This window comes from Cryptomeria japonica, chromosome 10, assembly GCF_030272615.1.
Source record: "Cryptomeria japonica chromosome 10, Sugi_1.0, whole genome shotgun sequence".
Classification (NCBI taxonomy): Eukaryota; Viridiplantae; Streptophyta; class Pinopsida; order Cupressales; family Cupressaceae; genus Cryptomeria; species Cryptomeria japonica.
In genome coordinates, this window is record NC_081414.1 from 289,542,429 (window position 1) to 289,559,034 (window position 16,606).

Here is a 16,606-nt window from a genome sequence, read left to right on the forward strand (position 1 = left end):
TTCATCCTTCCATTTCAAAATATTCTAAATAAAGTTTATTTATAATTTGAAGTGTCATCTATATGGTTTTAGAAAAAAATAGCATGTCAATGCATACATTCTACTAATTTTTTAAGTTGTCAAATACGATTCAAAAATGAAAAAACGGTCTCATCATTTGAGACTGGTTATAAAATTTCATTTCAATAGTCAGTCATTAATTGTATTGTACAAAATGGCAGATAGGCATGTGAGTCCAAAATTAAATGTTTTATGACATTATTTTTTGAAAAAGAAAATTGATTATTTCTCTTACTGTTTGCAATATTAGCTAATAGAGAGACAAATAAATGACATTTTTATAATCATTAAAAATTAAAAATTAAATATAACTATAGAAACTTTATGAAAAAAAATTAATTCTTTGTTGTGATTGATTAGAGTAATTGAAAAATTGAATCCTATGGATACTATAGTATATGCCTTGGCAGGAACTAAAAATATGAGGATTCAAAAGTGTTTTATATAAGAATGGATATCTAATTCTTTTAGATCTCAATGTTTCCACAAGCATATTATTATTGAATCAATGAATGTTCCTTTTGTGCGTTTTGTGTTGAAACCCAAAGATTGCTGACTTCAATATTTTATTCCTGAAACCACGGGACCCAGATACAGAAGGCTTTTGAGCGGCGTGCTTGCTGTTTACGGGAGCCGCAGTCATTTCGTCCAGCTTGTTTAGTCTGTATAGTTGACTGATAATTTTAGAGAACAATTGGAAGGGTTCCCTTCCCTTGTCGATGGTGCAGACATACCCCTTTATTACACTGTCGAGAAGAGGATAATCCATTGTCGGAATCCAACAGGATTCCGCAATACGACTGTCCGCAAAATACATATGTTCAGGATGGCTAATGGCAATTGACCACACCCACTCTCCTTTTTCAACAGAACAACATATGGATTTGCCGTCTTGCAGTCTGATCCGCACAACCTGTCCGTCAACAGTGCTTCGAATCACAGCGCATACAATGATTGCCCCCAATGAATCTCTCACTTTCAATGATGCTTCGGGCCTCCCTCTTTTCATTCTGATTTCATTGATTTCATCTGGGTTTAAAAGACCAGAAAAGAAAGCTGCATTTAAGGTCGCCTCAGCTCCATGAACTGCTTTTCCAATTATACTGGTTAGTTTTGACGGCATAGTCCAAGACAAAAGAGCCTGGAAAACAAAAAACAAAGCTCAGTCTAAGATAAATCCTCAGGAATAAAAAAGCAGCCTATTTTTCTTAAGCAAATCTCTGAACGAAGCTAATCTGCAAGTCGACAATCAATAATTATAGACGAAAATTATAAATTGAGATAAGAATGTGTACCTTCCGGTTAGAAAAGAAACTATTTATGAGTTCAGGGCCAGAATAACAATGGAGGTATTTTAATGTTGCGGGCGCATTAACCTCTTCGTTAAGGCTCCAACATTTATCCACGGAAATCTTTTCTAGGAAGTTTGAATTTGCTAGGCTGGGGAGCGCTTCAAACTTCGGACAATCAAATATTACAAGCTCTGCCAGATCAAGTTCTCCTGATACTCTTTTCAATCTCTTACAATTTTCCAATTCAAGAAAAAACGGTGTTGTTACCCCTGTTATGTTTAGTTCAACCAGAGATTCCATGGATACAAGCTGTAAAGATCCAAGTCTGGGACAATGTTTTCCACTAATTGAAACCTTGGAAGTCTGCTTTACATTAGACATCTGCATGATTACAAGGCTACTACCCATGCAGCTGTTTATAGAAGACTCAAAATTAGTTGACACTGATCCAATACCGTTCAAAGCCAATTCTCCACTTAATGTGCAATCCCTCAAAACTAAAACTCTAAGATTGGTAAGTTTTCTGAGGGATATTGATAAGTTCGCCCCTTGAATTACCAGTTCCCTCCATTCTGGATTTCTTCCTCTTAAGACTAGATGTTTCAAGCTATTTAACATTCTCCATTCACTTTCTGATTCTTCGATCCAGTACGCCGAACTTCCTTTCAAGACTAGGTGTTCCAGGTTGCGTAACATTTGTAAAGATTTTGGAAACTCTCCTAATGAAGCTGTTTCATACAGGAATAATTCTTTTAAGTCATATTTTTCTGCTTTCAGAGTTTCATGATTTTCAAAAATAGCCTGCAGTTCAAAGAAATATTTCAATCAGATCTTTTCCAAGAAGGTGGTAGGTACATTCAAGTCTCAGAAAATTGTCCCATTATTAGTCTGTTGACTCTACACATTGTGAGCACAAAGGAGCTAAGAAAAATCCATCATTAGTACAAATTTATCTATAACATGGATCGAAGACGTTTTCAAAAGACCATGAGTATTGGCACCGCTTATGTTTCAAATCTCTCTGTGTATTAAAGGTTCATCTTAATATGGAGCTACTCTAGTTGATGATGCCGATCTGTTTCTCTACAACCTGCAAACTAAACTAAAAAAGCCCCTGTTCTCTGAAACTTAACGCCCAACATATTATTAGTTTTGTACTGTAGAAAGCTAAATGGTATAATCAAATGCAATTTCTCTTATTTGAAACTCTACAGCAAGTTCTCTATTTATTTATGAGTGATCAAAAGAACAAACTAATCACAAAGGTAGATTGCTTCTCATTATAAATTAGCCTCTATTTAGAAGACAAAGTCATTTAGATAATGCCTGAAAACACGGTTCATAAGATTCATAAAGGCTGCAGGAGCATTTGTTAGTCCAAAGGGTAACACCACGAACTCATAATGTCCATAGCGAGTTCGAAAAGTTGTCTTATGTATATATGCATCCTTTATTCTAAGTTGATGGTACCCAAACCTGAGATCAATTTTGGAGAATACCTTTGCACCTTTCATTTGATCAAACAACACATCAATTCTAGGGAGTGGGTACCTATTCTTGATAGTGACCTTATTCAACATTCTATAATCTATGCATAATCGAAGTGTGCCATCCTTCTTAACGAAGATCACTGGTGCTCCCCATGGTGATACACTTGGTCTAATTGGATCCTTGTCCATTAACTCCTGCAACTGCACCTTCAGCTCATATAACTCTGTGGTTGTCATTCTATAAGGTGCCTTAGATTGTGGTTCAGTCCTTGGGTGTAGGTCGATAGTAAAATCAAATTCCCTTTTATGTGGCAATCATGGCAATTCCTCAGGGAAGACATCTTGGAACTCTTGGAGGATATGGTGTGTATCAAGTCCAGTGTTATCCTCCCTTAGATCCTTGATGTGCATGGAATAAATTTCACAACCCTTCCTTTGGACCCTCTTAAGTTGCATTGCAGAAATTTGTCTAAGTTGCAAAGGCTTTTTATCCCCTTGTATCTCCACTTGATTGCCTAAGTCATCAAGACACTTCGCCTATTTATCCTCATAGTTTACTATAGCCTTATGCTTGATCAACCAATTGACTCCTAGGACGACATCATAACTTACTAATGGAGCTACATAAAGATTTACTTTGGTTAGGAAGTTAGGAAGTTGTAATTCACTACATGCCAAACATCTATCTACCCTTCACTCTGCCTTGTTCCCATATTGAACATTCAGAGGTTTAGACATATAACTAGGCTTAACATTAATCTTAGATACAACTCTAGGATCCATAAAACATTCAGTAGCACCTGTATCTATAAGAATGGAAAGTACATGACCAAAAAGTTTACCATCGAGATGGATAGGTGAGGCTTGGAACTTTGCCTGACGGTTGTCAACTGCGGTATGAATCTGATGTTGTGGTTGTCTTTCCCTTTCTTTCTCCGTTGTGCATTGATCACACTGATTAGCATAATGTTTTCCTTGTCAGATGAAACATCCACCTTTAGGTCCTATCTTATATTCTAGCTTATCCTCCCCATTGTTATTTCTGTTATTGTACCTGTTATTGCCATAATTATTGTTTCCTCTGTTGTTGAAATTCTTATTGAAGTTTTGATCCTTATTGTCCCCAATATTGTTCCTCTTCAGGTTCCTAATATGTTGAGTTCCACTCCTTTGATTGTTGTTTTGAAACTTCCTCTTCTTGAATTTTAAGCTTTTGTTGTTTCGTGCTTCATATATCTGTAGTAACTTATGTTCTTGCATAGTTGCCTTCTCAAATGCGACTGCCATAGTTTCAGGGCTATGCATTTCCACTTTTGCTCCTATCAGGGGTCTTAGTCCTAAGATGAACTTGCAGATTCTAAATTTCTCATTTGTCTGGTATTGTGGCACATACTTCAGTAAGTGTGAGAACTTCTCCTAGTATTGAGTCACTGTCATGTTTCCTTGAGTTAATTTCTGAAACTCCTTTATCTTACTATTGAAGAAGTGTTGTGGGAGCCACCTACTTCGAAAAAGTTGAAGAAAAAGGCTCCAAGTAAGTTCTTTAGGTTGAAAGTTGTGTTGGACTCTCTCATTGTCCCACCAAGTCGCGGCTTCTCCTGATAGTTGGTAGGCAACCCATATAGCTTTAGTCTCATCTAATAAGTTTCTAAGCTGAAAGTACTTCTCCATCTCTATGATCCATGCCTCTGCACCGTCACCTATGGTTTTTTCATCAAACTTCAGTGGGGTCACTTTCTTATGGTCTCTACCTAGTTCTTCTAATATCTTGCCTCCAAGAGGTTCCACTTCCACCTTGGGTAGTCTCACTTCCTCTACTTTGGGTATCCCATCTTGCTCACTCCCAGAATTCCCATTAAGAACCCTTTGTATATCTTGTTCCATACTATTCATCTGAGCTTCCTGATGGTTGAGGAGTTCAAATATTTCTCCAATCTCTCACTAGGGTTATTGCTAGGTCCACTATTGTTCAGTGCAGCTTTGTTCCTTGTTTGCACCATATTGGCCTATATGATATCATGAAAGTCAACAAACTAAGTCTTAGCATAGAAGGCTCAAGGTCCTAGTTTTTAAACCCTAGGCTCTGATACCAAAAAATAAGGACCCACATGTCCTAACCTTAGTTTAAACCATACTTAAACTCATAGTTACAATTAAAAATTAAATGTACCATTATTGCACATGCACAAGCAGTCGATATGCAAGATAAATAACTGAACAATCACGCATCCCATATTTAACATGTGAAACTTAAATGTGCATGCAGAAAAGTAAAGTACACATGAAGTTTAATTGACATGCAAATCCGATGTCAAGTTACGTGTGCGCATGTGTAAAGGTTAATCGTATGAAATTATTAAGTTTAATTAACGTGCAAACCACATAATCCAATCAAATAACTGAAATATAACAATGCATGCATGTAGAAAGGTAAAACTACTAATCCAAGAAAAGCAAACCAAAAGTGTTTTTGGGTTCATATGCTAGTAGCTTTTTATCTTCTTTTGTTAGATACATTACATGGCGACATCCTGTCACACTACATCATGTGACCTTATAGTTCCCTTTTCATATCTTTTACATGTGACCACACTGGTCTTTACAATGAGGTAAAATATACATCTTTAATTGTGAGACATGGACCAGCTCTGATACCATGTGAGATTTTGCCGAGATCAAGAGGCAATGGAAAGCACAAATAAGACAGAACAAAATAGATGATAAAAATAAACTGTATTCTATCAAGATGAAAAATATGATCAACTGGATCATTAAGCATTGTTGTTTAATACAATGAATATGAGCCTGCTTATATAGGCAAGGCTATATGGATATGTGAACACACAAACATGACATGTGGCTCAATAAGAAACAAGGGTAGGTAGGAAATAGGTGTGGGTAGGTAGGAGAAACAATATAATAGTCCACATGAGGTGGATCACCCACTGAATGTGGAGTGTAACAACAAGATCAACACCATAAAAGGTGGAAATTCTCCTACACACACTATCCCAATGTGGCACAAACACCCAAGTGTCTCATACCCAAACTACTATGAAATGCATTTCCTAAGTAAACTTAAGTAAAGTGTAATAATATCCATGATGAATAATTATTTACACCAACACCCCCCCTTAAGTGCAACTTAGGGGAATGCACTAAAGTCTACAATGCAACTAAGCAATGCAAGATGGGTCCCGGCTAATAGGCCATGTTAGGTACCCATGTACAAATGCAAATGCATGCAAACCAATGCAATGAAATCTCTCACAAAGTGGGGAAAGAGAGAAAAACCCAATGGGAAAAAACCCTCCCCCAAAAAAGAGATGAAAACTAGATACAAAGAACTCTCATAGAAGTATGTGAAGGACAAAAACCCATGTGAGGAAAAAGTCCCCCCCATATGAGAGAAGAAGAAGAGAGACTAGGAAGCCCCCCCTCAATCTGGAATCTACACCAATGATAGAAGCTCAAAGATGAATGAAGAAACTGCTCCATGAATGTCAAACAACATTCCTCCCCTTAGGAAGAAACAAAACCAAAGCTGTATCCATGAAGTCTCCCCAACCATGAAGGGAAGATGAAGCAAAAATACTCATGATGAAAGGAATCTCTGAAAACTGCTCAAGTGTCCCCATGTCGATTCTAAAAGGTACCCCCTCCAAAGGTGGTAAATTGTGCCACACTACTGAAAAAGGAACTCCAAGATCTAGTGGAGGTGAATGTAGAACAACATCCAAAGACTCATATGTCTCCTCAAAATATAAAGAGACCTCCTCCAAGTGTTGTACAAAAGTATCCACAATCATGTCAACCTTTAAAGATTGATCATGTAGAGAATGCACAAGAGGGTCAGAGTGATCCCTCACAACAATCAAAGAAGGATCATCTTCATCAAAGAGAAGATGAATGTCATCAATGGTGTCTCCCAAATCTACAATGTAGGAGTCCACAAACAAACCTGCAATATCTGTCAAGTAGGCATCCCAATCAACTGAAGCTGGAAGATATGAAATATCCTGCTGCACTGAATCATAAGAAGGCAAAACTATCGCACTAGCTGCATCATCAGGTGCAATAGGTGGTGTGATATCAATAAAAGGAGATGAAATGCAAGGCTCAAGAATGGGGTCACATGTGAGAATCCCCAAGTTCAAATGCCCAAAGTTCTCCTCAAAATCTGAATCATCAATATAGGAAGAATCAACCTCATCAATAGGACCAAAATCTAAAAAAGAGTACAACCGAGATGCATGATCAACCACCCCAGTTGCAATGATAGCTCCACTCTCCAAGTCTCTAATGATAACTGAATCAGGTGTGAACTCCATAGTTTTCCTAGTTGCCCCATGTGTGATTTGATAGATGGAAAGAAGATTGTTTGTCAAGTGGGGTACACACAACACATCATTACAGGAGTTATCCCCAATGGCAATAGATCCTTTCCCAATCACATCCATGTATGTATGATTGCCCATCAAAATCTGCGGCATGTGGCAAGGCTCAAATGTAGAAAACATAGACTGCGAAGATGCCATATGATGAGAAGCCCCTGAATCTAGAAGCCATCTCCCTAAATCATGACTTGTAGTAGCACGAAGAGCTTGTCCCTTTAATTTATCTATCCCAAAAGAGTGATCCTTTCCTTTATCCTTGGAAGAAGAAGCTGATGTAGACATTCTAGAAGGTAGGTTGATTCTATTCTTCTCAAGAAGATTCTTCAACTCATCAATATCCTTCTCATAACAATGATGTTCATCATGTCCTGACTTCTTGCAATATCCACAAAAAAGATTATCTTTATATGATTTCCTCTTAGGTGAGAATGATGAATCACCTTGTTGTGGAGAGGAAGATTGTGCTCCATCTTGTTGTGGTTTAGACTTAGGTTGCTTTTGATTCTTGCCTTTTCCTTGATTACTCAGATTCCCTTTGTTAGCCACCAAAGCTTGTGACTTTAAATATTTGAGAATCCCCATCGTGGTCAACTTAGATTGCTCAAGTATCAACATCTCTGTGAATGAATCAAATGAGGGTGAACTCACAATACTGGTTCCCACTTTTTGACCAACTTTGATACTTAGATGAATATTTTGAAAAAAACCTTCACTTTCTGACACCTATAACTTTTAAACCATTAATAATTTGAAGATGATATAAACTAGTGATTTTTAACATCTTGTTTGTAAATTCTAAATAGATTTTTTGCAAATTTGTTTGAATAAAATTTTAATTATTTTTCCATCTCCCTCAAAAAGTAGTTGTTTACAGCAAACAACATTTTTTAGGAGTGATGTGTATCCCAAAATGTATAACTTTTTTTCTATAAATGATAAAAACTTAATTCTTTTGAATTTTGGTTTGTAACATCAATACCCAGGGCATGCACTTGGTTTGATAGTGATATGTTGAATATTTTTTATTTTATTAAGTTTTGAAGTTTGACTAATTATAATTTGGATATAGGTGTACGTTTGAACACATAACTTGTTCTATATATATCAAAATTCAATTTTATTTTTTTTGTTAGAAAGAAAACACCAATACCTAGTGCATAGATATTTTTCAGAATTTTTTTGAACTAGTTTACTATTTTTCCCAATGCATTGAACAAAGAAGTTCATGTTCGGTGAAAAACCTACATTCATAAGAAATAAAATAAAAATATATTAATGAAATTAAATATATTAAAATTTATACTATTTGGAAAGCTTATAATAAGGACTAAATACTTTTAAAAAAAAAAAATTTAAATGAATTAATTTGACCCCCCAAAAGCTAATGTAAAATTGGTTTTTTATCAGCATTTGATAGATGCAAAGGAGACTCAATTGCAAGTACAATTTAAAAGTAGAGAGGTTCTATCCAATAAATTTTGATCTAAGAGCCTTTGATTTAACTCTCTTCAATTAATTACTTCAAATGGGACCTATTAAAGCTTAAATCATTATATTTTTTTAAAAATGTATGATTTCAGCAAAAATCAGGACGTACCAAAAAGTGGGAACCAGCTTTGTGAGTTCACCCATGAGGGAGAAGTGTATGAGGAACCTTGAGCTAACCTATGGGTGTGAAAGCTAGATACAAAGGCTGCATACTCTGAAGGAAGCTTGTCCAACAAGTTATCAACCAATTAAGCATCATTTTTGTCAATTCCACAATCCTTTAGCTTTGCTCTTAGCTCAGTTGCTTTTGTAACATAATCTTGGATTGTATCAAAATCCTTGGGATCCAAAGTTGTGAATTCACTATCAAGCTTGTAGCCCTTAATCTCATCAACTTGACCATACAATTTCTTTAAAATATCCCAAGCCTCTTTAATTGTTGTACACTTAACAATGTGAAAAATGAGGTCATCTGATACATACTTTCTAAGTGTTCCAAGTGCCATAGCATTCTTAGTAATCCATTCAATTTGAGCATTAGGATTAGCCTTAGGATCAAGTGGTGTTGTAATAGTTTCATTTAGATCATGAATGAGTCCTTTTTCCATTAGTTTACTCCATGCCTTAATTTTCCATGATGCGTAATTATGAGGAGTTAAAAGTGAAAATTTAGGATAACCCATAGCACCAAAATAAAAAAACACAAGATAGAGAGAGGCACAATCACACAAGACACCCCCCCAAAATGGTGATTTTGGCACTTTATACTTAGGGCGTATACAATGGGCCACTTGTAAAACAAGGCAAAGTGGACTTCTGATTTCAATTTACAACTTCTCAAAATGAGATCTAAGAGACTTCAACAAATACTGCTAGTGATCTAAACTGAGATCTAAGCAAAATGCAAGTACCAAATATGCCAAAAATGGCCAAATACAGAAAGTACAATTTCTACTTAAAATCACTACAAACAGATAGCAGATTATGAAAGTAGATGAAAAAATGTGCACTTTCAAAAAAAATGGCACCTAAAAAGGAGTCCATATGAGCCCAAACGAAGCCTCCAAAGTTGTAAAAATTGGGATTTCGCAATTTCTAAAAAACTTGTATCCGAAAATCAAAAACATTCTGCACCACTATATAGATCATGAAATTCTACCCCAAAACAAAAAAAAATGCTCGAAAAAACGAGTCCAGATGAGTGAGATATCGCTATTTGAAAAATGCCTGCAAAATTATAATTTCTGGAAAATTTCCATCGCAACGTCAAACTTCAAATGCCTCTAGATTTGGCCTCTGAAGTCCGATTTGCATGAAACAAAAGGCAAAAATGACTTTCGTGGACCTCCTCAATCCAATGATAACCTCATATTTGACCCATCAAGCTTCAATAAAAACCTGCAATAAAAAACTCCAAAATACACAACCCCAAATAGCATCAAATATCTCTTAATTAGCAAACCAATGACACTCTAATGGCTCTGATACCATGTGAGACATGGACCAGCTCTGATACCATGTGAGATTTTGCCGAGATCAAGAGGCAATGGAAAGCACAAATAAGAGAGAACAAAATAGACGATATAAATAAATTGTATTCTATCAAGATGAAAAATATGATCAACTGGATCATTAAGCATTGTTGTTTAATACAATGAATATGAGCCTGCTTATATAGGCAAGGCTATATGGATATGTGAGCACACAAACATGACATGTGGCTCAATAAGAAACAAGGGTAGATAGGAAATAGGTGTGGATAGGTAGGAGAAACAATATAATAGTCCACATGAGGTGGATCACCCACTGAATGTGGAGTGTAACAACAAGATCAACACCATAAAAGGTGGAAATTCTCCTACACACTATCCAAATGTGGCACAAACACCCAAGTGTCTCATACCCAAACTACTATTAAATGCTTTTCCTAAGTAAACTTAAGTAAAGTGTAAAAATATCCATGATGAATAATTATTTACACCAACATTAATTATTACATAAAAAATTTATCTGGAATCTCTAAATTTCTATCTCTAGATGTGTCGCCTCCATTTGACTTGGATAAGCTCCTCTCACAAACTGGATGATCCAGACATATGGCCCAAAAGTTTTATCCGCCCAAACAAATGAAGCATAAGCTTCCTGGTGCTCCTGATAAGCTCTCGTCCCTACAACGGAGTATCCTAGTAAGTCAGTACCAACTGGTAGTAAAGGAATCCTGTGCAATCATGTAGAACTAACAACCCATCCTGGTTGAACTAACTAAATATGTTATGACAAGGAGAAATATAAATAATTAAATAATTGATGGCCATTAATACCCTATTCGGGAGGTGAAGAAAATCACCCTTCCCTGGTTAGCCCATAACAAGCACTCTTGTTCCATAATTATCCCTCATAGATAGGAGAAACAATTAACCCTTCATGGATTAAATGTCAGAAATATTATTTAATTCAAATTTTCCTTTAATCCCCTTTTAACAAATTAAATAAAATAATTTCTTAAATCAAAGTTTATTTAGAATTCTGATGATATCAATCAAACTAAATAGTAATTCTCTATTTAAAGTTAATTTAATTGTCAAAATTTAATATCATCACAAATTCCAAATAATAATCTTTACTTTAAGTTCATTAGATCCCTTAATTCAATTTCCTATCTTATTTTGTTAGTATAATTTAACAATTACTATATATATATATATATATATATATATCCTCTTTTCCAAATTTAAAACATTACCTTAATTTAATTAGAATGTTCTCCCTATTAACTTTACTTGGACTTTAATATGAACCCCTCTTTTAATATTATAATCCCCTTAATATTTCCTCATTAACTTTAAATGAATTTTTTCAAATAATCCCTTTTTTTCTTTACATCATATATGTGTACATATATACATTTATATACATTTATATATGTATATGTATGTATGTGTGTGTTTATTTTTAGTTTCCCCTCTTTAATATTCTATTTTTTTGAAACCATGGGAGTTTACCCTACTTAGGGTTTCCCCTTTCTTTTTATTTTATTTCCTTTTTATACTAGCCGTAACCCTAATTCGGGTTAGGGCATTCATTTTGGAATGCCATTTTTGTGTTTTTGTAGGCCGAAACCCGCATGGTGAAGGGCAAACCCCCGAGTGCCGGAGATTCCACACAGGTGGCAAAAAGACATCGTCATTGACAAAGAGAAGTGGAGAGGGGAGGTGGGGGATTGAGCGCCATGGCGATGGCGGCCGAGCCCCGCGGCTTCCACTGTGGTTAACCACAATGGTCGTGGCGGCTGAACCACTACCGTCCACTGTGGTTACCCATAGTGGCCATGGCGGTCGAGCCACCGCTGCCCACTGTGGTTAACCCATAGTGGCGACCGGGGGTGGGGTGGAGCTCTCAGCTCTCCCATCCTCGAGCTTCGTGCCAATGATTTTTTTTATATAATATAATATGTGTGTGTGTGTGTGTGTGTGTGTGAGAGAGAGAGAGAGATGAACACTAATATATGATTAAAAACCCATATCCATATTCTAATTTTAAGTAGAAATGCTTCAATGAATTCTACAACAAGAAAAGGATTTGAAATTTAACAATAAGAAGTACCCTAATTGCATTCAAGCAAATAAAAAGAGACCTGAATGTGAGGAAATAGATGAGAGGAGAGTATTGAATTGGAGCTTGACCCTAATGGCTTCCAGAGAGGAGATTTTCCCAATTTCCAGCAAGCTTGAATGTCCTCCAATTTCCAACAAGCTTCAATGCCCTCCCATAGGTTTGACAAACCCCCTTATTTATAAAACTGGAGGTAGTTAAAATATTAGATGGAGATTTAAAATAATGGAGTTTTAAAATAATAGAAAATTTTAAATAATAGAATGTGGAGAATAATAGAGGGTGTTTAAATTTGAATAATAGGTAGTCGAGAATAATAGATAGTGTAAAATTAAATAATAGCTAATGGAGAATATCAAAATAAGGGATAATTGAAATAATAGATAAAGGATAGTGGGAAGTTTTAATAATGGATAAATTTAATACTAGATAAAAGGGGTAAATTTAAGTAATAGATAATGGGTAATTTAATAAGAGATAATGGAGATTTCCATTATTCATTAATTTCTTCTAAATGCATGTCAAATATTATTTTCTTTAATTAAGCCTTCTAATTAGTCCTATTAATTTATTTACTTGCTTTTAATTAATTTTTTTATTTATTTAATTAATTTTTATCCTTATTATTACTCATTAATTTACTAATCGTTATCTAATTGGGTATTTGTACAGAGTTCCAATACTTAAGTTGCTACTGGCAAGCTAGAAACACCCCTCCTCGATCATATGTTCATCTTCGACGGTTACCCTGCAACTTATTCCATCTCAACAAACAGTTGTCAAATCAAAGATAATAAATTGCATTTACATAGAAATCTAATTGAAACATTAACATCATTCAATAACATATTATCCATCGACATTATATAATTAAAACATCATAAACATCATCATTATTATGAAATTGCTAATCATCATCAATGTTATTAACCACACAATAACATCTATCATTATTAAAACTTATCAAAGGATCATATGCAAAATACCAATAGTAACAGTATCTGTTATAACAGGTAAATCTAACTAGGGTCTAGATCGAGCCGTGACAATTTCTAAGGCAAACCAATAGTATTACCACCGATATATTTTATAAGGGGAAACCAATCAGATTCGAAAAAATAGTTGACCAGATTAGAATTAGTAATGATGACAACTATGAATTTAATGAGTTTAAATTGGTATGTCATATCAATCAACAGGACATTTTTATGTTGTCTACCAGTCTTCTTCAATTTTAAAAAACTTAATTCTATATGATTCTAAGGAATCTAAAGAGAGTGAACACAACACATATGGACAGTTTTTTCAAAAATCACTTGTAAAAGATTTATCAATAATTAAAAAATCAAAATATTGCAAGACAATCAGATTACAAACGCAAATATAAAGAGACTTACTGATTATCCTTGTTTATTTCGTAGCCAAAGATAAAAGAAACAGTGTGAAGGGATTTTTTCCACTGCTCAAGCTTGTTGAGGTACCTACCCTTGTTTTTATGTTTGGCAAACGAATCTGCATACCCTCCTGTTTCAATATAGCGCAAGTGTAAAGGGGACACATCATAAAATATAGGAATGATCTTACATTTAGTGTGTACCATGAGATCAAGCTCAGCTAAACACCAGGCAGACTCGGCATATCTTTTAGAGAATATGGCAATATGAACTAAAGAAGAGCAGATGGCGTCATGAATGGTAGAAGGAAATGCTTCACCCAATTCCATCTCTTCGGAATCAAGAAATGTCTTCAGCCCCAAATCTGTAAGCGATTTGTGAAGTTGAAGAGCCAGAGTATCCTTCACATCTAGGCCTCGATGGTTGATGAACACATCAAACAATCTTGCAGATGTGGGCGTTCTACTTATTTGGTGTGCAGGTGCAATTCCCTCAAAAGAATCGTATTCTACAATTTCTTGTTGGGATGAAGAAGACGCCATGGACAGAAACACTCAAATGCGACAGAAAATGAATCGAATCTAGCAGTGTGAGTGAATTGTAGTGAATTAAAGCATCAATAATCCAATTTTGGTGACATACACATTACTACTAGGAATAATCTATAGAACTTAGAAAACTTGTGCCTGTGAAGTGTAGACCACAGATCTCCCGTTTTGAAATAGCATCATGTATGAGAGATCTGCCTTGGAGCAAGCAAGCCCTTTCTATATATTTGTAATCCAGCCTACGCAACCAACTCTCTCTTTGTACAAGAAAAAACCAGTTCGACCTCAACCCCCAGATCTCGATTCTGGCTTCTCTATACCTATCTCCGTCCATAGAGAAAGATTGCACCAAAAATTAGTATTTTATTGAGATATTACATCCTTCAGTGATCAAACAGTCAATAATGATTTTATAATTACTTTTTCATTAAGATATTACATCCTTCAGTGATCAAACAGTCAATAATGATTTTATAATTACTTTTTCATTAAGAGAAATATACTACCACTTGTATTAAAAGGAGGTGCAATAGTAATATTTTGAATAGTAAATTTGAAAGCAAGAAATGTATTTTAAATAATAAATTAGAAGGTTCAAAATTAGATAATGTAAAATTATGATTATTAGTGATAATTATTTTTGTAAACAAAGTGATTTTAAAATATGAAAATTTAAATATGAATGAATGAAAATTAATTTGAAACTACATAATTCACTTTAAAATTCACTTGCACTAGTGAACATTAAATTTACAACAAAGCTACAAAGTGACTTGTTTTTTTATTTTATTTATTTTTTAACCCTCAAATTTTATTTAATTGATTTTTGAGATCTTTTTGTCCAGTCTTGAAATACATGACAATGTGTCTTTCCCTAAATCCATTACAAATCACTCACGCTAGTAGTTTTGATTCATCTTCTATGACATTTATTGTTTCAGTCATTCCTTTAATGGTTGGTTCTTTATCACTTTGAGAAATTGTAGAATGTGATGCTTTCGATGGAATTGCACCTCACACCCAAGAATTAGAACAACCATGTCTCCAAGATTGTTTGATGTGTTTTGTAGACACTGAAAATTGTCCTAAGTCTTCAACGACACTTTTCACTACCTTTTTTGTCTAAATTGATTAAAAAAATTTAAATATTTAATTAGTACTAATATTCTTCTACTAATTTTCTATAATTAAATAATTCTGAATTAATAAACTATTGTTCTTCCAAACCATTAATTAAAAAATCTTTATTATTTAATTAATATTCATCATTATCTCTTTCTAATCAATTAATCTTGATCTTAATCGACTAATCCTAACCATTCCTCTTTGATTAAATAATTCTCTAATTATTTAGTCTCTTTATTTTAAGGCATTTATTCTTCTATGATTAAATAATTATTTTAATTATTCAATCCCCTTTCTCCATCCATTCTAATTAAATAAATTTATAATTTATTTACTTATCATGTGTGGGTGAAATAAATAAATGCGACCCCACTTAGCTCGTCCACTTTCTAATTTTTATTTCCAATTATCTCTTCCACTTTCTAATTTTTATCTCCCTTATCTCTTTAACCTTCTAATTTGGTATTTATGGGAAGATAATTAAATATTTTATTATTTATCTCATAATGTCTTCCCATTTGCTTTCTTCTATCTTCATCCTTCCTGAATGGCAGCTTTGTTGTGCACTCAATCAGGTCCATCCATCTAATAAAAAATATTTTCAATCTTAGTCATCCAATCAAATCTTATTTTTTCTATAAATTTAGCTCTCATTGCTCATTTTCAACAACCATGCTTCGAGTGTCCTTCTGTTGTCCAATTTGCTATCATTTTGTCATCAACTTGCTTTCATTGTGCACTTGCATTTGTAGGTGACATCCACATCAAATTTGAATGAGAAAGAAGGACAATGGAAGTCAATGAGGGAGATTTATGCATGTGGTTTGCGCTTTTGTTTTGAAATCTTGTATGTCATTCCTTCATTGAATGTATTAGGATTATATTTCATAACACTTTAGCTTTGTGGTTGGCTTTTATGTGTTATGAATCCCATTCATGATTTCCTATGTACATTTGTTGGTGAACCCAACATGAACACGTTAAATATGATAATTTTGTGAGTCTAATATTTGCATGCAGATTTTATGTGTTGATTTGTTCTTGCATGCAGGCTTTTGGTGCTAACATGTTGTTGCATGCAGGTTTTAGGTACTAATTTATTGTTGTATGTAGGTTTTACGTGAGGATCTATTATTGCATGTGGGTTTTATGGAGTCTAAACAATGATTTATGTAGGATTTCTTAACATGCAAATGAACA

At 34.5% G+C, this 16,606-nt stretch overlaps 1 protein-coding gene across 1 annotated transcript; it reads right to left on the reverse strand.

Moving 5' to 3' along the window:
* Window positions 1–13,732: 13,732 nt before the first annotated feature.
* On the reverse strand, window positions 13,733–14,275 carry LOC131040927 (probable 2' cyclic ADP-D-ribose synthase BdTIR). The gene has a single exon (XM_057973884.2). It carries the CDS (start codon window positions 14,273–14,275, stop codon window positions 13,733–13,735), a length of 543 nt encoding a protein of 180 aa, XP_057829867.2.
* Window positions 14,276–16,606: the final 2,331 nt, after the last annotated feature.

Bases quoted from the DNA above. Each gene is read 5' to 3' on its own strand.
- LOC131040927 (XM_057973884.2), bottom strand. From the start codon at position 14,275: ATGGCGTCTTCTTCATCCCAACAAGAAATTGTAGAATACGATTCTTTT.